Raw genomic sequence first — 22,896 nt, 5'->3', positions numbered from 1 at the left:
AAAAAAACATGAATGGAATAATTTAAATGAATTTTTAAAGTGAATATAATAAATAAGGTTAAAACATAGTTTAAAGAGCTCTTTGATGACTTTCATATCTAAAAATATTAGTCGACATATATCCGAAAATATGGACATTTCATGATGGCCGCTGCAGCGGTGTCCGCACCACAGACTGCCACAGAAGATGACGAAGCGTGGCTATATGGTGGTACGTTTCTTGATTAATTTCACATCATACTTTGTTCCTCTTTTAGTTTAAATGGAATATGTCGCCTATGATATGAGAAAGTAAATATTGCAACCGTCCCATTGATTTATTTTGGCATTCAAGACCATACATTCACCGATTATTTACATTTTGTACACATAAAATGTCGTTGTAATATCATGGATGTGACAGCCTTGATTGTGAGTAACTGAAGCAATTCAATCTTAAGCAAAATTAGATGTTGTGTCGCAGGACAGTCAACTTCTTGGTTCCCTTGATTACTCTTTCATGTGCTTGCAGCAGAGGGACAGACAGAAACTTAAAAAAAAAGGGACCATCTATGGTTGTATGATCAGCTTTGTTCTGCATACTTATGGCCATACATTGTATAAAAAGCATCAGTACCTCCATTTTCAGGAGCTTAAAAACAGCATTGTGGTAGCTTCATTTGCATATTTTTTTCAAATGTGAATGACTCAGTGAGAACTGAACCAGTCTCAGAAAATATTCACTAGTTTCGATGATTAAATACAAATCAAATTATAGCTTTTTGATAGGGTTGGCCATAATAGTCTTCAGTTTGGTGCCCAGATGATTTACGGAAATTACATAAACATTACCCATAGTTCTTGGGTACTTGAAAATTGTGAAACAATAAAAAAAAACGAAACGAAAAGAATCCATATGAAAGAATCAAAATGAAACAATTCGAAAAAATGAATCAAAACAAAATAAAAAATGAAAATAAAATGATACAAATTGAAACAGAATAAAATGAATCAAAATGAAATGAAAGAAATGTTGGAAGACGCAGTTTATAAGAACCATGATATTTACTTATGCCGAACAATTAGACCCATAGACATTGCAGACCATGACAATTAGCATAATGCTTCAGGATAATTAAAACTGTTAAACATGACAAAATTTACCATATTGGAAGGTTATAAGTGTATTATATTAAATTAGAGCTGATGAAAATTATCAAAGGTGTTTTTAATTAATGTTTCCTCGGAAGTGTTAAAAAGTTTCACCTTCCTCATATTAAATACAAATACAAGCTCTGTAGAGCTTTTTCTCAACTTAAATAACAATTACACATTACAAACATACAAGATCAGGAGGATAAATATAAAAGCTATTATATATGCTCATCAGGTTTCTCGATAAGTCGCATAAGGATGCAAGAAAAACTTGCTGGATGCGCCAAGTTAAAACATTGTGCATCCACAGGATGCGTTTTCACAATATCAGCTGCATACTAACATCATTAATTCATTTAAAAATCATTAAAACTATCCTAAAGATCGGTGAAAAACTCTGTTTTTTTTGTTTGTTTTTTTTTTTTGACAACCAGAAGTTTACAAAGTTAATTACATATGATTTTTATCATACAATTTTTAAAAAAACAAAATTAAGGTATGAAGTTTATGATAAAAAATTGTGACAAATAATTTCAATCTCATTTCTTTAATTAGAAAAGTCATAAATATGACAAAAGGTGTTAATTGCCAGGGTTTGGCAATTAGAAAATGAATCCAGATTGGCTGTACCACTATTTTGTGAACATGCAGTCATTTTCTAAAGATTAATTTCTACTCCACAATTAATTTGACAATACTGTCATTTTAACAGGTTTCAAATTTGTAGAAACATGTGTTTAAACAAATTTTTAAATTGTTACTGGTTATACAAAATGAGTTACCTCCCTTGCAGTCTTCGCATTTCTTGCAATTTCAACAGTGCATTATTTTCCCCTTAAGTTTTATTTGCAATAATTTAAAGAAATACTATTCCGTTAAAAAATTGTGATGATTTTGGAAATTTAGTATCAACATTCTTGAATATTTGTTAGATTTCCTCATATACTGCATCTCATGGTATGCATTTAATGAATTGTAAGAGATGCCTAAGTTTCCATCTATCTATACAGTATCACATTGTCACAATATCCAAGTTATGCTAATATTGACAAACAAACTCACTGTACTGTCATTCTTCAATTTCAAAATTTGCATACTAACCCCCTTCAACTGACATCAATGGGAAGAAGGAGAGATTTCCTCAATGTATTCTCAAAAAATTGAAATGAATTTGAATGAAAATAAGTTTTTTTCATTTATTTTTTAATTTGATAAAACTTAGTAATTTTAGTTAGGTTTTGGGGAATCCAACACCAAAAAGAAGGCTAACAAACTTCAATCTATTATAGTGCATGCACATATTGTTCAACTAAAAAAGGCACTATAATGCTATAGTGATTATCTCATTCATACATTACTATTGTAAAACCCATGCAATTTGCAAAATATGTCCCAAAAATGTCAGTTCACACGTCCCACATAAAACCCCCATGGGGATTTTCAAAAGTTGGCAGGTATGTTAGTATTATAAATGTAGTTACATGTACATGTACATTTAGGTACATGGTACATAATACACATTATGTATTGAATTATGTCATGAAGCCAGCAAACAGAATAAGTTTGTTTTCAAATAAAAAAAAAGATGCTTAGTTTACTCTACACAAATTAATATGGATGATATCAGTGATTTAGCTAGCGCTCATCACTTTTGCCATTTACGAAAGGATTTCATAAATGACGAAAATGTTTAAGATGGTTTTCGTCACTTAAAATTTGAAAAGTGTATAAAAAAAATTCCATTCAAAAAGTATTTCAGATAAATTTTTGTCACCTTAAATAAAAATATTGTTTAAAACTGTCAATCGTCACCCGGCCTTATGCTCTGACAAGTTTATGACCCCAAGCTTGGTAATTACCTGGTCAACCAGGTGTGAAATACATTTTATTGTTGTTAACCTGGCATCCCTGATATGTGCATCGATAATAATCCTTTAAAATAAAAATTTATCAATCGTTTGATCATTAGGACCACAAAAGATAATGCCAGGGTTCTCACTCAACTTCAGCTGGTTTTTTTCGACCGCTGAAAAAAGCCTCAAGTTGATTCGCGACATTTCTGCTTTTAAGTACGTTTAAAATATAATTTATATATATCCTTATTTTTGAGGATTAGTCGTGTTAAACGATTTCGATCTTTAATGGATACCGACCAATTTTACTCCCATAAGTCACTAAAAAATTACCTCCCAACAGTAAGATATCACGCAGCAACTGCTTACAGAGTCCAACATTCTACAGTTGACTATGTCAATGTGGCCAACCTCCTGTCTATCTGTCTAGTTTCTACATTATCTCCTGGTGACTGAGAGGGGATTAAGTAGGTACTATCTGATCAAGACCTATCTTAGGAACAGGCTCAAGGTTTCATCAATCAATTCTCTTCTAAAGATCTGTCTCCATCCTTCTGATTTGAGGAGTTTTAGGTTGAAGAGGGCTTTTGAGGTGTGGTGTTTGGCAAAGGACAAGAGGATTTTCTCTTATTAGTTGAGTGTCAGATCATACCATAATAGTAGCTTATGTCAAATAGTAGCTATTTTTAGACTGAATGCATCAAAGCTTTGTCATGATGTTAACAAATTTTTATTTTACTATTTTTATAATAGTAACTATTTTATTTTGTTAAGTAACACATGTTTTCTTATAGAAAATAATTTTTATTTTGTTGTAATATTTATTGTTTTGCCTGTATCTGTAAACTTAAAATGAATACATTAAGAATGTTTATATTTTTAGTTTATGATACTACTGACCATTTACAAAACTCTGCTGCCCATAATATGTTGTTCGTGCTCTACGCAAAAGTGACTAAAGCCCTCAAAATCCTAGCTAAAACCCTGATGACATGCATAATTGCAGTGGGGTATGGTTTTGTATGATTGTACATACATGTATGTAGTACTATGTACATGTACTAAAATAATGAATGTAGGGTTTGAACTGGTTTTAAACAGGAAAAGGATTGGACCCACCAAGTTCATCTGGGACACACCTTTCCAAAAAGTGATGAGTCCCAGGACTCACCATGTAAAAATCCTAGTGAGAGCTCTGTGCTCATATAGGGTGATTTGACTGGTTATACTACAGACAAATTGTCCTGTATTGATAAGCTGATTACGTCATTTTCATAAAGATGCAGGTGTCACATTTTAAACATCTTTAACTCTTTTTTATGTACTCACCTTTAACATAGACTGCACAGGAACCAATCTAAAACTTTACTAGTATATTGATGTAAAGACTTTAAGGTTTGCAGAGTTATAATACAATGTAGCAAACTGATTGGCTTAGCTTGAAAAAAATTATCTTTAGGGGAATAGATTTGTTACCTGCCTGTTACTGAGGAGATTGTTTCACTCAGAACTCGAGTCTATGGAATTGACGAATCACAGAAAAGTGTATTTTTGTGAGTTGAGTCATACTTTCTTGTTACAGAAAATACCAAATTTGTCAGATTCAGTTAATATGTGACCATCTTTAGTTTGAATAGCTGTTAATTGTGATAATCTTGTTAGATTTATCAGGAATTTGACAGGTACATTTGTACTTAAACTTGAAAGGCAGTGTCCTAAAGATTACACAGGTGCTTGTGTGGTAACATAATGAAGTAGGACACATTGGTATACAGAATGTATTGTAGGGCAGATTTCTACCAGGAGAGCTATTAAATTCACTCAAAAGCCCAGCTACGTGTAGATTTGTATTTAAATCAGCATCACTCCATTTCAATTTGCTAGAAACAGCCTTAGATTAAACCTGTGTTTGTTCATTATTTTTTTCAGATGACAATAAAGAATCACAAGGAAAGGGGAGTGGGTAAGTGAATAGTTACTAATAATGCTTTAAAGAAATACATTTTTCATGTTCTCAAACCCAACAAGCTCATGAAAAACAGTACAGCTTTTAAGTCTTAAACTTCTGTGATGAAACTAAATTAGACATTAATATTAGAATTCATTTCCAATTTTTAGGGCTTGTCAGTTTGATCAGCATTGTATTAACTTTTGTTAAAAGTATAATTATTGCCCTATCTACATGTACATGTATACCTACATGTATATTTACAGTAAATTACCTATCCAGACTTGGCTTGGTAGGATTGTATTGAAGAAACAAACAATATATTAAATTAGGCCTAACAACAGATGTCAGGAAACATTAATAGAATTTGTGTGCCTTCAATGGGAAAGTTTCTTACAACATACCTTTTATTGAACATGCAAAACTTTTAAGTAGCACTCCAGCTAAGACTCATGCAAAATGTGATTCATGGGTAAAAAGCCTACATATTTTTATTTTTGATATTTTGTTTGAATTGCCATAGTAAACGGAAATTATCATTCAGTTTTTCATATAACCTGTGTTCTTATGAGAAAAAAATTATATAGAATGTTCTGTAGATTTCAAAATTAAGGGAGATAACTCGGTAAATGGCACTCAAACATGAGATAATCTACTGGATTTTCAATGTGGATTATCTCCTAAAAGCAGGCAGATTTGAATGAATAATTACACATTTCATAGTATAGACTCATAAAACAACCTAATTACAAAAATAAAAATATGTAGCCTTTTTTGGGTGTATCACATTTTTCAGATTTTGCATGATTCTTACAAAAACAGCTACTTAATCATTGTAACTTTCCAAGCACCAAGTTACTAGACTAATGGAAAATGGGAATTCTAGAGCCCTGAGTAGTACATTATAAAACTTTCATTAATTTATTTATTTATTCTGATATTTGGGGTATTAAGTCTTTGATATACATGTAAGATGTGTGAAATATAACTAAGATATTGTATGTTTGATATTTGGTGAAGTATTGATGCAAGATGACACAGCCCAGAACAAAATAAAAGACAATCAAATTCAGATGTTTATAACATTGTACAGTAAACAGTTTTTCATTTTGTGTTTGTTCTTGGGTGCAGTCAGTCATTTAGTGTTTATTTTTCTTTCACTATCTTTGATTTTACTTTTATAACTACTGTAGATGACTTACAAAATATTAAGCCATGCATATACAAAAGTACAGTGTTCTCCAAAATTCATATAGCATCCTGGCGAATTAGATAATTTTGATAGCAACTTTTCCTTAAGAATTATAACATCATATTTGTAACGTTGTTTACAGGAAAATCAGTTTGTATAGCATTGCAACTAATCAAAATAGCATCACATTATTATGATGCTTGAAGATCTTAGGGAGAACACTGATGATACATGTACATGTATATTTTATTCTTATTTTGTCTAAACAATTTTATTTTTCAGAGCATCTGAACCACAAAAACGTGGAAAAAAGGATGATAGAGAGGCTGGTGAATTGGTAAAAAAACTTTTTTTTGGTCTTTTTAATTTATTAATAAATGATTATTAAGAGGAATAGGTTAATGAGTTACATGTATTTGACCCTGATTTTCTTCCACCTTAAAGCAGAGTTCTGCTTTTTCAAATTCAGATTTTATGGTATAATTTTTTTTACTGTATATTTACTTCAGATTTTACCAATTTCTGCTTTGTTGACCTCTTAAAATCAGGTCTGGTCATTATGATTTGTCCCAAATAGATTTTGAAATCTAAAATATAACATCAAATCACTTTTAAGAAAGATTCAGACCAGGAAGTTTATATAAATATATTTGACATTTGGAGTCCTTGTCTTAAGAGAGCTTAAAACAAATTAAATTTCTACTCATATTACTCTAGAGTGGGGAAGAAGAATCACAAGGCAAAGAAAACACAGCTGAGAAAGAATCAGAAGATGATGACGATGATTCTGATGATGATGTTCAGGTTACAATTGGAGACATCCAGACATTTCCTATGAATGAGTATGTGTAATCATGTTTATGTTTCTGAATGCTTTAGAATATATTTACTGTTTTCAATTATAAACTATGACTGATAAGAATCAGATAATGGACAAATTTTGACAGGCATGCTGACTAGCATATATCCATTCACTGAACCAGGGGCAGATCCAGGATTTTAGATTAGGGGGTGCACATTTAAATTTTTTGAGGTTAAATTTTTGAAATATTCTTCTAGAGTGGGTGCAATGTAGATATTTTTTTGTGGTAAAATTAGCGAGAAGTTAAAGTTTCAGCCTAAAACCGCCTAAATCTACCCAGGACAACCCATGCTTTACAAATTTTAGGGGGGCACACGCCGCCACGCCCCTGCCTAAATCCTCCCCTGCACTGAACTATATTGAAAAGTAAACATGTACTGTTCCTAGCCTGTTAAAAATTTGATTTCATATATAATAGTATTATTTTTAAGCAAAAATTTTTCAAAACAACTATAATTATGCTTGGAAAAACACTAGTCGTGTTTAATTTAAACCTTAAATTTGTAATTACAACATACACAAACAAAATGAAGCACCTAAAAACTGAAAAAAAAAAAATTGTAAAGATGTGTAGAGTACTGTATTAAAGTGGAACCATTCTTATTGATGCTAGAGAAATGTAGTATTTTGCAGTTATATGTTTCATATTCCTACGAAAGTACTGAACTACATTTATCTACCAGTTTCTAATATTTTTATGGACTTTCTAAAAATCTTTTATATATATTTCTGTTTTACAGTGCCTCTAGAAATTTATTTAAAACACAGGGAGGTTATCAAAGAGGAGCAGGAGCTAGTAAGTAGATAATAGTTTTTTTATATGTGAAATTAAGCATTCTGTGGGCTTGTTCAATGATCTTTTGGAGAAAAAAAACATAGTTAAAAGTTCAAATAATATAGTTTTTGTGCATTGTAATTTGTTTCAATTATATTGTACTATTTCGTTTGTAATGAGCTTCCTGGTTGGTTTGCTGTCTTGAGAAATCCAGGTTATTTTGTAGAATCTGGTTTGGCACTGTGAAGTCTAATGTCATTTGGTCCACATTCAGCAATTCAAATACATGTACTCCCAAACAAATTGATGCTTTGATTATTAATAAATTCTTAATATTTGGACTGGAATTCTTTAGAAATTATAAGTTAGGTTTGTAATGTTTGAACAGGTTATACAAATGATCTGGTTTGGGCAAGTTACACGTTTTGTATAAACCGCCTCTTAGTTTAAAAGTATAATACTGTTGCAAACCAGGTTTATCTAATATGACCTGTTCAAAAGTTGAAGACTTTTCTTAAACACCTTCATTTGTTACACCCCTTCTCTCACTTTCGTATACTGTGAGGAAATTCATGTTAATCCTCACAAAAACTGTAGTTACTTTGTTATTTAAGGTTATAACCTTATTTGATCATATTTTAGGTGGAGCAAGCCGAGGCACAACATCCACTGGGACTACTAAAGGTGTTGATGTTGATGCTGTAGGGACAATTAATGGTGTACCAACTTATGATTTTGACTTGGATGGTCTTCAGGCTGATGATAAGCCTTGGAGAAAGCCTGGTAAGTTGTTGAAATGACCTTTGTGTCATCCAAGCTGATGATTAGCCTTGAAAAGAAGGTCTGGTAAGTTTGTTGTGAGGACCTTGATGGTCTTCAGACAGGTGATGAGCCTTGTAGGGAAAGCCTGTGGGGAGGAACTTGTACGGCTCTAGTCTAATGATAAATCTTGGAGGAAAGGCCTGGTAAGTTTTGTGGAGAGGAACATGTAAGGCTTCAGACTGATAAGCCATTGAGAAGATTTTGACAGTCGTATTAAAAATCTCAATCGATATGAAAAATCAGTTTTGATTGTGTATATATGGGACAAAGAAGGTTAAAAAAGGTACCAATCAGGGGTTTATATTAGTGTTGATGCAGGGATTTGGACTCTCAGTTTCTGACCTTTGAAATTTCAATTACTTAGGTTCTTCAATTTTTAATGGACACTTGATTGTGGACTTTTGGTTTTCCTGAAGTGGACCAATTATTTGAAACATGGAAAATTTCAGGACTTTCTGCCTCTGGAGGTAAATGTGAACCACTGGTCCTTTTATAAGAAAGTTTTTATAAATACTTTCTATTTTTTTTCTTAGGTGCTGATATAACAGATTATTTTAACTATGGTTTTAATGAAGATACATGGAGGCTGTATTGTGATCGACAGAGACGGATGAGGAATGAATCTGGAACCAGTAATAGAGTATATGTAAGTTGACTGGAAATTTTTGTGAAAAATCGACACAAGTGATATAAGCAAATTATGGTAAAATTTGGTAATGGTAAAAAAGCAGGGAAAAACATGGTTCATTACTTTTTTATTCTGACATATTTCAGAAGCCCAACAGTATCAACGAAACATCAATAAAAATGAACTTATACATTTTTTTTGGCCAAATTGTATTTTGCTAGAATTTTGTATTTGACATTTAGCCTACTTCTGTATAGTAATATATGAGTTGATTAGAACTTAGTTATATTAAATACTTGTACATGTATACTCTTTTGTAGTCTACAATAAGAACAACAGGGGATCCAAAGAAAGATATGTTAGGTAAGTTTCTAACAGTCAGTACTATTTGTCGCTTTCACAGAATAGATTGTATGACCATTACCTGATGAACTGCCTTATGTAGTTAACTGGACAATCAACAACTTTCTATCAGACACAGATTAAATACCTGTGTCATGAAATAATAGAAAGTTTAAGTGTAAGTTTTTGTAAGAATCAGGCAAAATGGGAAAAACCAGAAACATGCATGTCAAAAACCTACCAATCTGACAATATAATTTCACTCGTGGATGCTTTCTCTATTTGAAAAGACCATTATTTGATCATTTCAAAAGAATGATAAAAAATGAGTTATCTGCCCTTGAAATGTTCGTTTTCGGTGTATTTCAATGAAATTATAACTCAATTATTCAAAGTGATGTGGAGAATCTTGTTTTTTTCTCTTTGATTCTGATGGTGCTAAAAGTCTAACTTTCAAAATGGTAGGTTTTTTCATATTATGTTTTACCCACTGCCTGATTCTTACAGAGACTGACATTTAAATCCCCTTGTCCATTCATTGTTCGGTTAACTAGTATGAAATGGGAATTTAATCAATGGGAGACCAACTCTATTACCTGACATTTACCATGTTACTTGCTGTAAATAAACAGACAATTTGATGTGTATTGTGAAATTATAATTAGATTTAGAATTTAGATTTGTGTCATTTCTGTAAGTTTGTTTTTGTCTTTATCTGAAGTATGTAAGGTGCTGTAAAGAATTCCAGTAAAATCTCTATTTTCATTGTTTTTATGCAACACTTCAGTTTAAGGTTGTAATGAACCTGAGGAAGTCATGATTTTTTCCTTTTTGATAATTAGTAGGAGTAGACCCAGGATTTCAGGTTGGGTTAAAGTGAGGCATGACAATTTTTGGAAGTGGAATTTGTGAAAAATCAAGATTTCATGCAAAAAAAACCCCACCCCTCAAATATTTAGGGGGAGGGCACCAGTTGTGCCTCCGTCTGAATCCGTGTCTGACTAGTATCTTTATTAATCTTGATTTGTAAGTAATGGGATTAGAATATAAGTGTAACATTATTTATGGCATTTCTTCCAATTTATAGGGGATTCAGTAAGATCTGTACCTGTACTGGAAAACAGGAAACCAGTCACAAACAGAAAAACAGGTGGTACCATTGATGTAATAGGGAGTACAGCTCGAGATTCTCGGAGACCTGATGCAGGTGATCCCATTCCTACTACAGGGTAAATATGCTCACAAATTGACAGTATCTTAAAAAAAGATTTTTTATTGTGTTATTTTATCTGCATTCCCTCTGTCTAAATTTTGTGAATATTTTTACTCTATCATGGATGAAAAATGTGTTACATACTTTTTAGAATTGTTTTCTTCCATTTGAATAACCAAAGTAAAACTATAGCCAATATCCAATATGAATAAAAGGATAGTTAATTAGAAATAGTGAATAACCAAAATATGATCACAAGTGCCGAAGAATGCTTAGATTTAACTTGTGTGCGGGCGAGTTTAATCCTCAAGCGTTCTTAGCAAGCGTGGTCATATTTTGGTTATTCATGATAACCAATTGATTATCTTATTTATTATATAGATTTTCTTTATAATTTATCAATATTTTCAACATGAATTTTAAATTCTGTGATTGGTGGATTAATATCAAAGTTGTGACATTTTGACGGGAGAATGTGCGAGAATGAAATTACCAAACTTATTTCACAGTGTGATTTATCGAAGTTTATTACACTCAGAACATTCGATAAAACACTGCTATCTATACAATAAATGATTTTATTATTATTTTTACACTACAGAAGAATCTTTGTAGCAGGATAATCAACCCCAATATTCAATCAATATAATGCTTGTGTGTCCTTTTCCATAGGTTCAGATAACTTACGTATGTGTTGACATGAAATGGAGCATTCATGTACTTTGAAAGGTTTCTGGTTTACACAGGTTTTCAATTTATTCAGTGTTTGGTTAAACAAGTTTTAAGGTTTTTTTGTTGATTTGCTGAATCTAAGATTCAAATTTTAGACAAATTAAAATTTTCTTGTGAAAAAAATAGGTAGTGAGATAAAGGTCCCTTTAAACCTACAAAATTATGACAATCCAATAAAAAAATGTTACCTATGAATTAAAAGACTTACACCTTCGAAGTAATTTTAAAATCAAATGAATTCTGACTGAATCATTATTGGTTACATATGTATTTGTTTTGTTGTAAAATTTATTTCATTGTAGGAAAACTTATGCTACCACACAAGCATCTATACCTGGATTACCGCCAGGAATCCCTCCTCCAGATTATTCAGTACCACCCCCTGGATTACCTCCTCCTGGCTTTCCCCCACCTGGTAAGTATACTTTCTTATGATTCAATAGTAAAGAAAGAAATTATTGTATTATCAGTTTATATGAATGAGTTGTAAAACAGGTAATGCTTGTCATGTGACTGTATGTACATTGAATTTCACAGGAAGTATCTCCTGATTGTTTCACTTTCTTGCTCGCCTATGACAGGGTAACAAAGTTCATTTTCAATGTAGATTATTATAAGGAAACTAACTTGATTGTCTAATATTCCTTATATTTATGTTTGCTGGACAATCAGCAAAATGTATATTTAATCAATTTGCATTTCAATTATTTGTGGTCACATTAAATTCAATCTGCCCATATCAAATCCACTATTGATGCCTTCCAATCTTCAAATACAAAATAATGATCTCTATATTTTTGGTATGGTTATTATTTAGAAACAGAATAAATCAGGTAGGAGGTATCATAGCATAACATTACAAACAAAAAGATTAGTTTTCCAAGACACATAAGTGAAACTATAGTGTTTTCCCCAGAAATTTGTGAAGGCATAATACTTTATGTATTTTAGGGCCTTAAATCGATACAAGAGGTTGTGGCGGGGGCAATTTATTTTCTTAAACCTGCAATAAATAACCTTCACCTGAGTTTGATGTTTTTAAAAGTGTCATAAATTGGTGCTAACATAATAATATAATGCGTTCTGTTGCAAATCAGTTAAAAAAAAAAATATAAATCTAAAACTGAAAACTGGGTTTGGCCTACTGGGGAACACATTGTAAAATTCATGATGAGGACAGAAAATGTACCAGAATTCATCTTATATTCACATATTTTGACTTGAAATACTTAATACTTACATTTCTTTGTTATTTTTAGGTGTGCCATTAACTAGTGTTCCACCTCCAGGAGCCATTCCACCTGGCTATGAACGTAAGTATTCATGTTTGTTATATAATTTGGTTTGAGTCATGATTTGTGAAGTTTTTTAAGTACAGTACCCGGAGTACTTTATCTACAATACATGTTTTCCAGTTCACTTTTTTTTAATGAATCAAAATGGATAATTTGTAATTGATAATTCATGTTTGTTCATTTAATTTTCTGATAAGACCATTCAATATCAGTTCTTTGTTTTCAGGTTTTTTTTTTAAATGAAAACTAAATAGGAAAGGAGGTTTTTTTTGTTAACCTTATTGTTTCTCTAATGCAAATAGTGAGGGTGTTTTTTACATTGTTCTTAGTCATGATAATGATTTTACATTCTAATCTTTATGATTGCTTTGGTGATTGGCAATGAAACCAGGGGCGGATCCAGGATTTGAGTTTGGGGGGGGTGGGGGGGGCGTAAATTGAATTAAATGCCATGCAAACCAAGGCAAAAAATATTGTGCGGTGAAACTTGTGAAATTTTTTTTTCTTACCGATTTTGGGGGGGGGGGTGTATGCCAGGTACACCAGTCCTTGGATCTGCGCCTGGAAACACCCACAAAAGAGACTTGGAGGATCCGATAACCAAGAAATTACTTAAGTCAGCCTAATTTGTCAAGATCAGATCTGTTATTTGGTGATTGTACAGTTTTAATCAACAACATTTTTGAATTATTTCATAAAAAACCCTGTCTCTATGACTGCCTTAAAAGACTTTTATTCAGACATCTCTTTATGTAATATAAATTTGTATTTCAGATTTCTATCCTCCACCCACTACAAGGTAAGTTAATGGCAAACTTGAAAATCTAGCAGGAAAATACAACTTGATCTGTTAAAAATCTACTAGCTTTTTCTTTATTGTGTTTCCCCCCTTTTTTTTTACTTATTTGAATCAAGTATTTTTTTATAAATAACCTCATATTAGTCATATTTTTTTTCATGTTAGATGCTTTCAAATGCACTTCATAAAACAAATGATAGAATTTTATGCTTATGGTTTTTCTTTTTTAGAACCTAGAACCATATGCTGCATTTTCTAAATTTAGCAATACGAAAAATCCATGTTTTTTTTTAATTCAATTTTTCATAGTTCATTATGTTTTGAAGGCTTTGTTTTTTTGGTTTGAATAAGATTTTTCTGTCACTTTTTGCCTAGTTTGTACTCACACATGCTTATTCTAAGAAGTTGTAACATTAACTTGCAAAGGTTTGAAACAAAATATTGATACTTACTGATAATGACAGTAGAGAGCTTTGTTCTTTGTTTATTTGAAACTTCTCTTCATAAATATCTTTTCTTATTTGTTAGGACTGTTCCAGATGTAAATGATATGGTGGGTGGGTGTGAGACACTTTTTTTCTCAATCTACCATCCACAAATTTAAATTGAATTTTTTTTCTTGTTCAATACAAAAGAATTTGACTCCAGTAATCATGTTTTCTAGAAGTGCCTTCCATAACACCCCCACCAATTCATTCTGGAACAGTTTTTTTTTTAATTGAATAAGTTAAAATAGCTTGAATTTACTGTAAAATACTGAATTGAAACACTATATTGATGCAGAGGTGATATCACTGTATTTTGTTTCAGTCTGTTAATGCTTATATGTAGATATTAATATATGGTCTTACTGTTGAAATGAATACACTAGCATACTTTAAGATGATATAACCAGCAGCAGAAAATTTTTTCTTATGGGTTATAAAGGATAATTATTTCATACAAATAACGAGTAACAAAGGCCTAAAAAACTTAACTGACTCAGTAAATATTGGTGTGTTGCAAGAAAAGTTATTGTCAAAATTGAATATCATTTAATGTCATACCTGATTTTTGGCCAATCTTAGGTTAGAAAAAAAAAAAAAAAAAATTCTTGACCTAAATTGTACCTACACACACCAGTCTTGGTAGGGTTTGATTTTGGAAACAAACAATTTGTTAGTTATGGCCTAAACTTCAGCCTAGATGCTTATTTTGTCAGTAGAATTCTCAATGTCTGTTGGTTTTCTTCCTATTTGTGTTCGTAACCGCCGCAATATCTCATTGTAGTGTGCTAACATCAAGTGCAGTAGGTCTAGGGTTCAATCCTAAAGACTTTAAACCTGGTAGCCACTGCTTTTTCCACTACACACATGGTTAATGGGAGATAGATTGACAAGTAGTTGACTTAGTGTCAGAATTATGTGTCTTGGTTGAGGAACATGCCCTCCCTGTGTGCTGTACTTTCAATCTGTTAGCACATTAAAAAATCCTGCTAAGCGTATTGATCTAGTACAAGACAGGATTGATTTGATTTGTCTACCGTTCTCATCCTGATATGCATGGAATACCTGCAGCAGCAGGCCTTTCATTAAGAGGCGGTACCGGGTACTTTTACCCTTCTAAACTACTGAAAGGTACCTCCAGAATTTTTAAATTTCATACATTTTTATTACACAAAATGATGAAAAGTACCTCCTGCAAAACCAAAGGTACCTTCATTGCCAAAAAAAAATAATGAAACCCTTGCCTGCTAAAAGACATTAAATTAAATCAATCAATTAATCAGCATCTATATATGTTCATTATGAAAATATATGATTTCCAGAAATTCAAGGAGGTGAGGATACTAAAAATTTATGTATTTTGCATCTAATTGTTTAAGAACCAAATCATCGAAAAACGATCAAAAGTTCAGTTCTGTCGCTATGGTGAAATATGAGCATGATATACATGAATGCGCCAAAAATCAGTAAAAATGTGAATAAAAGAACTTGTTATCAATACAGAAATCATTTGTAACTATAAAACCTTTTTATTTATGTTTGATATTGTAAACATATTAATTTCTGTGGAGTCTATCAAGTGTTCATGGGTATCAATTTTCATGATCTCCAAAAAATGATAAGCATTCAATAGTGTAAAATATCAACTTTGCGGGTACTGTTTTTAGTGCTTATCTGTCAACCGTGAAAATAGTGAAAATTATTGTACCGCAAAAAATAATACTTTTACAGTATTTCATATCATAGGTAAAATACACACAATTTTCAATCTTTATTGAAATTCATATTTCACAAAAATTAGAAAACTTATTGATAAAATTTATGTAATTGTAATTTTGACAATTTAGTGAACGAAAGCGGTATGTGAAGCTAATGTACATTTGTATAATGAATACTATTTTCTCTCTGCATGGGTGGGTGTTGGTGAATTGTGATAAGTGTATACAATGAATTCAGTAAAATTATCTCAATGATCATTGCTATACACTTGTCAATTATAGGTTGTGGATTGTTAGGTAGATGCTACTTGCATTTGGTGATTTGTGAATGAAATACAAAGGACCAATTTCTATTTTATTGAATATTTTTTTCTGATGGGTACAAGTGTTCGTAACTGTTTAAAAAATAATAATTTTGATTGTGAGGAAAGACTCAGTAATGGAACTTTTAGTTCAGTGTTTTTTTTTTCAAGTAAAACTTTAATTATGTCATATTTTCTACACATGACCTTGTTTTCAGGATATTAAACAATCGATATAAACCATTTGAACACAGGTGAAAGTTAAAAATACAGTGTCCTTATATTATTATGTATCAATTAAAATCCTGCTGAATGCCAGAAATACTGTTATTTTTTTTTTTTTTTAGAAAACATCAGTTTTGAGCTTATTGTGAATGGTATATTTAATGAGGTTCCAAGACTTAGTATTTTTTAAACATAACCAGCTTGCCTCTATAGATTTTAATTCTTATAGATTAGAATTTACTCTACCCAAATATGATTACAATGATCAGACATATGGAAAATGACCTACCCAGTGCAATTACAAAAAAATTGCTGTGATGAATTGTTTTTCACTTTTCTTGGGTAACAGGAAATGGACATTAAACATCCCCTACGTTATTTCTTGGGTAACAGGAAATGGACATTAAAAATTCCCTACGTTATTTCTCAAATAATTGCATTGTTTTGCTGCTTTATATTACAGATTTGATGAACGAGGATCCAATTATTATGATTCACAGAACTATAGTTCATCTTTCACAGATTCACATGCTACCTGGGATAATAGGTAAATAGGTCATAGACACTCACACATGAACTAAAGCCAGGCAGGTTCTAGTTATTAGAGTAATTGATAATATTCTATTGTTTAGTATACCTCCTGCAAACCATGTTGGGGTATAAAAATTACCATATTTGTCTGTCTGTCCATATACCTTATAAGCAGTGCAACTCCTTGACTATCTAAAAAATATGACACTTATGTTGGTTTGGCATTATATGTAGATGTGCATGAAGCAAGGGAATAACTGCTGGATGCTTGCAAAGGGAGAAAATCCAACTGAATGGTTTTACATGGGATTTATATACATTGTATTTGAAAGTTTGTAAGTAAGACTCCTCCTGAACTATTCTATGGATATTGATGAAACTTTCAGCAAAGGTTGGACATCATATGTAGATGTATATGAAGCAGTATGATTACTATTGTATGCTTGCAAAGGGAGATAAAGCAGCTGAATGGTTTTTCATGTAGCAAGCAGGTGTATCATTTATTAAGCCCACTAATTAACCTTATTACTTTACTTAAAAGCTTCTATTACAATAAGTACTTGATGTCTCATACAACATGCAGATGATATAATGCATTGTACTCACTTAATCATCTTTATAAACTAGGGTACCTGCCTGGCAATGCTTTGTTTGTAATCAGTTTGTACAAGGAATGTTCATAGTCTATACTAATATGTCTGTTTTGTTAACAATCAATATAATGTATATCTCACAAATATCCAGCAAAGGCAAGTGATTTAATCCATACCCTTTTATCAGTATACATGTACATATAAGCAGTTCAGGTATGGATCTAATTTCATTGGGGGGATCCAAGGGAGTGCTCTGGGGTCCCTTTTTGTTTGAATGTTTTCTTAATTTTGTTAAATGATCAAAAATGAAAAAATGATAGCCTGGAACCCTCCTTGCATAATTATCTGTATTAACCCCTTTTACTATAGAAGAATTTTAGTTAGGTTATTCACTAGAAAAGACCATAAAAACTTTCATTTGTTTACCTATTATTTAGTTTTGGATATCTGTTAATTTAAACATGTTATATAAGCTCAAGTAATATTGTTATTGTGTTTTTCTAATCTTTTCATGCATTCTCTTTCTCAATGGACAGCAAGTATGTTTTAATACAGTTAGTTATTTGAATGAACATCAATCAGCCGTCAAGTAAGGGACCACTAACTTCATTCCGTTATGTGTTGCATGTAAATGTAAAGTGTAATGGACAAGATCAAATGTTTGAAGTGGAAATATCATAATCCAAGATCATTCAGAGCAAAAACTAAATTGTCTTAGGCATTGACTTTAGTGATCCTGAACTTAAAGCTGAGTGTTCACCCTACTGATAATAATTTAATGTTTATCTGACTCTTGTGACAGTTTCTCAATTTTTCGTCAAGGCTGTTCCAATAAAAGATATGAGGTACCTGGGGAAGGCACTTTTTCACCAATGGAGCCACTCATAGAAGTTCTATTGATGTTTTGTATAAACTTTACATTTTGTCAAGAGACCTGAACATCCACCTATATACAAAGAATAAAAGTGGCTTTCCCCCGTCCCTCATATGTTTTACTGGAACAGCCATCACCTATAAACTAAATTAACTATAATTAGGACCAGAAAACAAGAAACTTGTTAGAAGAAAAAATATTTTGATATTATACATTTGTTTTAAGTCGACCTACAAATCCTTTCAGCTTTAAATCACAATGTATTACATGTATATATAGTGAAACTGCTTTATTAGATACCAGTGGGCTGAAATGTTTTTGTAATGAACACAATTTTGAAAAGCATCAAACGGGTTTGATTCAGTGACAAAATGTAGAATTGTTAGGATTGGTACTTTAGGGTTTAGTGAAGGCATTAATTGGGAATATTTAGGGTTTGTTTTTATAATTTTCACTGTGTCCTCCATTTATGATTTATCTTAGTACTTACATCTAACATTCACTAAAACAGAAAGAAAAAGTGAGTAGTTTTATCCCTAAAGCCTGCTATGTATCTGGTTGCATGATGAAATATGCATGTGGTGTTTGGTATATTGGCAACTCCTGCTTCTATTGCGAATCACCTTGAGCTGATTCCAATGACCTTGCATATAACTCATTGGTGCTAGGTTTATATTTGAATTAATTGTCAATGTTTGTGAATCTATTTAAGTAGTTTATCAGAAAATCTTTTTATTTGTATACAATAACGTTACAGTTTTGTCTGCACTTAGCCACTTGAGTTTCATGATATTGAGAAAATCTCTCTCCAACAATGTAATGATATTAGTACATTGCTTTGAAAATGTGGTTACTCAATTTGAAGAAATAAAGAATATTGAGACAATTTCTGAACTTTAAGTAACCCTTACAAACCTGAAGAAAAATCACAGTTATTTTTTTGTATTGTCTTTAATAATGAGATATGAAGGGAAATGACTTGCAGTAAGGCCTGTAAAAATTGATTCTCATCTCTACTTCCTCTCTTCTAGAATGACAAAATGATTCAATGAAAATGTATAAGAACTTCACCTTATTTTTCTATTGCTATTTATCTAATTGATGTGAAAAATCGCATTGCTCATTTTTCAGGCTGTTAATATTTCAAAAGGAATGTCTCTTTCTTATTGGTTTTTCACGAAAATGACCTGAGATAAAAAAAATTACCTTTGATTGGCCTATTCAATTGTATTTGCTGCTGAATGTTGAATAACTGATATACCTCTATTGTTTATCTTCCTATTTTGTCAGAAGTTCTGGTTATAGATGGGAAGGAGGAAGAGACAGAAGTCCGGCCAGATCTGAATCAGACTTCAGCAGGTATGACTTACCTGACTTATATACCGGTACCTTTTATCTAGTGGTAGACATAGAGTGACAACATAAGCTCTCCATCCATTCCTATCCTTATGCTTTTCAGGTTTTAGTCAGCAGTCTTTTTCTGTCCTTAAGTATTCCAGTGTAGTTTTTGCCATATAAAACTATTGTCTTTCTTTTTCAAGATATGAACTACCCACTTCCATTTCCTTTCTGTCTGTTATAGTTGATTTCCCAACTCTTGTATTTTTGCCCAAACTTCTTTACTAGCTCAACCATATAATCATATTTATGATAGGATGAAAGTGACCCAGAAAGGATAATCTGAATATGGTTGAATTATTTTACTCTTTTTATTTTATATTTGTGTATATCATGGTGTTATAAGATATCTCTTTATTTTCTTTCACAGTCAGAACTATATAAGTCTGAGAAAAAAATGTTATTGTATGAATTTGGAATTTCCTTAAAGAGCCCTTCAAATATCTTTGTAGATTTTACTCCTGATTCCTTGGACCATAGCTATAACAAGATAAGGTTTCATTGTTTATTTGTTTTAGTTCTGGGAGTGAGAGAGATTACAGATACAGAGAAAGAAGAGACTACAGAGACCGAGATCGTGATAGAGACAGGTAAACTTGTTATTATTGTTTATTGCTTGCACTTCTTTAATTTGTCATTTAAACCATTATATAATGTTCCCTGTAGCTTTTGAAAAGGGCTGGGTAATTCAAGAAAAGGTTACGCTTAGTATATAGGAAAAAATGACAGAAAATGGCAAGGCAATTATAAAACCTATAAAAAAGGGCTGGGCACCTGCACCCTTTCAAAACTGTCTGAAATACTTTTAGGGACATATGATTTGGCATATCTCTGTGCTATTGATTTTTTATACCAAGGTTAAAAGGTCTTAGCAGAAATGGTCTAAGGAGGAAAACTTTCTTAAAGGAACTTTTTAAAATGACTTTTTTGGTTTTACTTGATCAAATGACATAGTCACCAGACTTCGGATTTTCTAGGTTAGGAATTTTTGGTTCTTCAGAGCCTCTAGTTGTGGTTATTTATGATTTATTGAAGATTTCAATTTTTACAGGAGTCCATACAGAAAAGATAGAGATCGCTACAGAGATAGAGACCGTGACCGGGACAGGGATCGCAATAGGGATAGGGACCGAGAGAGGGATCGGGACAGGGATAGGGACCGTTATAGAGAGAGGGATTCATCACGGACTAGAGAAGGATCCAGGGATATCAGAATCAAAGAGGAAAAAGATAAAGACAGAGATAGACATAAATCATCCAGAAGGTAATGTATGGGTTAATTTTGGAAGGTTCATAGTTCTTAGGGACATCAGTGCAAGAAATTGTTGGTTCTAACTCCATTTTGTTCCTAACAAAACTATTCAACATGTTTTTACTATTGTATTGCATATGAAGAGAGGGAGATGAAATATTGGTTTAGAGTTGAATTACTGTATTAATGATTGTTGTTATATCTTCTATATGACTTACAGTTTTGATAAATTGTTCATGAAAATTCTAGATTTGGATGTCTGTAAAGTAAAAAGCTGATCCATTCAATGTATATTAATCTAAGTTCTTAAATTGTAAATGCTTAAATTTAGTGACACAGTTTAATTTTAAACATAGAAATAAAACAAAAATTAACCAGGAAGGAACTTAATGTGAAATAGAGACACTGTTGAACTATTTCAATATTATTTTGTTTAATGTAGAAACTTTTGTATTTTATCAGCTAATTTTATACATTATACTTTGTTTAAACTAAATGAAGTTATGTGCTTTTTGAAAATGAACACTAGAATACAAAAAAAAACAGTACCTGCTATAGTCATTCTTCATACTATAAACTCTTTCATTTTCTCAGAAGCTGAAAACTAATACATGTAAATACATGTATGGTCATTGAACAGAATCAGTAAAAACAAGCAATCACAAGAATCTAATATGTTTTTAGTATTTTAATGCTTTTTTAAATTAATTAAAAAAACAAAACAAAAACAAATGGTTTTAAAAAACAATAAGCAGAACTCACATTGTAGTACAGTGGTACTCCAGTTTAGAATAATGCAAAATATAATTCATGGTTGGAAAGCCTATATATTTTTATTTTTGACATTTTATTTAATATGTTAAAATGAACAGAAATTATCATATGGATTTTCATATAACTTATATTCATAGGAGACAAAAATTATAAAGAATGTACAATAGAATTCAAAATTGAGGGAGATGACTCTGTAAAGACACTGAAACAAAATAGAAACTATCAAATTTTCAATGCCTGAATGTAGTTGAAATATTGTTGATCGGGCATTAAAGCCCTACAATCAATCAATCAATCAATCAAATTTTCAATGTGAATTATCTCCTAAGAGCAGACAAATTAGAATGAATAATTAAACATTTGATCAAATAGACCCAGGGGTATACCACATATTACAGAATTTGCATGATTATTATGGACTGCTACTTAACCACTGTTCTTGATATCACAAAAACATAAACAACATTTTATGACTTGAATGAAAGATAATATCTCTAAAGTTAATGCACCCAGTATTTTGAATTGACACTATTTAATAACCCCAAAAAAAAAAACAAATTTATTGACTGAAATATTTCTAATTGTAGGAAAAAGGATGATGAAGAATCAGATAATCATAAAAGTAAACACAAGAAGAAAAAAATCAAGAAAGAAAAAGACGATGATGACCAGTATCCTCCCGCTCTGTCACAGGAAACACCCGTTAAATCTGAACCCATGTAGACTTGTACATTTAATGCTTATTCATAAGAATCATTGTCATTATAATATCCGTCAAAATAAATGTAAAAAACTTGAAATTTGTGGAAAGATTTTTATTTAAGTTTTATTGTAGTTTATATGAGCCCTCTGCATAGGACAATTGCAAGTTACGAAGGCATGTGAATGAATTTATATTTACAATACGTGTATATACATATATACCCCTAGTTTACATATATATTTTGCCAAGCTGGTCAGTTATCAAGGTTGTCATTTTTTCTGTTTTTGTTTTGTTTTTGTCAAGCTATAAGAGATGAAAACCTGAAACTTAGTAAAATAACATAATCATGCCACACATATGCAGTGCCACTCTTTCTAAATATATCTTAAATTAGATGAGCAATAAAAAATAAAAAAAAGTTATGGTATGAAAGGAGACCATTGATG

The 22,896-nt window shown here is 31.5% G+C and overlaps 1 protein-coding gene across 1 annotated transcript; it reads left to right on the top strand.

Annotated features, from left to right (window-relative positions):
• The first annotated feature begins 129 nt into the window (after positions 1-129).
• LOC148605094 (uncharacterized) lies at positions 130-22,547 on the top strand. The gene is made up of 17 exons (XM_088548971.1): positions 130-211; positions 4,917-4,950; positions 6,410-6,464; positions 6,845-6,969; positions 7,730-7,785; positions 8,407-8,547; positions 9,120-9,232; positions 9,535-9,577; positions 10,644-10,785; positions 11,804-11,916; positions 12,761-12,814; positions 13,571-13,595; positions 16,789-16,872; positions 19,614-19,682; positions 20,240-20,311; positions 20,773-20,985; positions 22,335-22,547. Exons 1-17 carry the CDS (start codon positions 142-144, stop codon positions 22,468-22,470), a joined length of 1,545 nt encoding a protein of 514 aa, XP_088405097.1. The 5' UTR covers positions 130-141; the 3' UTR covers positions 22,471-22,547.
• Positions 22,548-22,896: the final 349 nt, after the last annotated feature.

Source organism: Perna viridis, chromosome 10 (assembly GCF_037379345.1).
Source record: "Perna viridis isolate PV_CMFRI_1.1 ecotype Kerala chromosome 10, ASM3737934v1, whole genome shotgun sequence".
NCBI classification, from domain to species: Eukaryota; Metazoa; Mollusca; class Bivalvia; order Mytilida; family Mytilidae; genus Perna; species Perna viridis.
The sequence above is the reverse complement of the archived record's forward strand: the minus strand, read 5'-3'. Positions and strand labels throughout refer to the sequence as shown.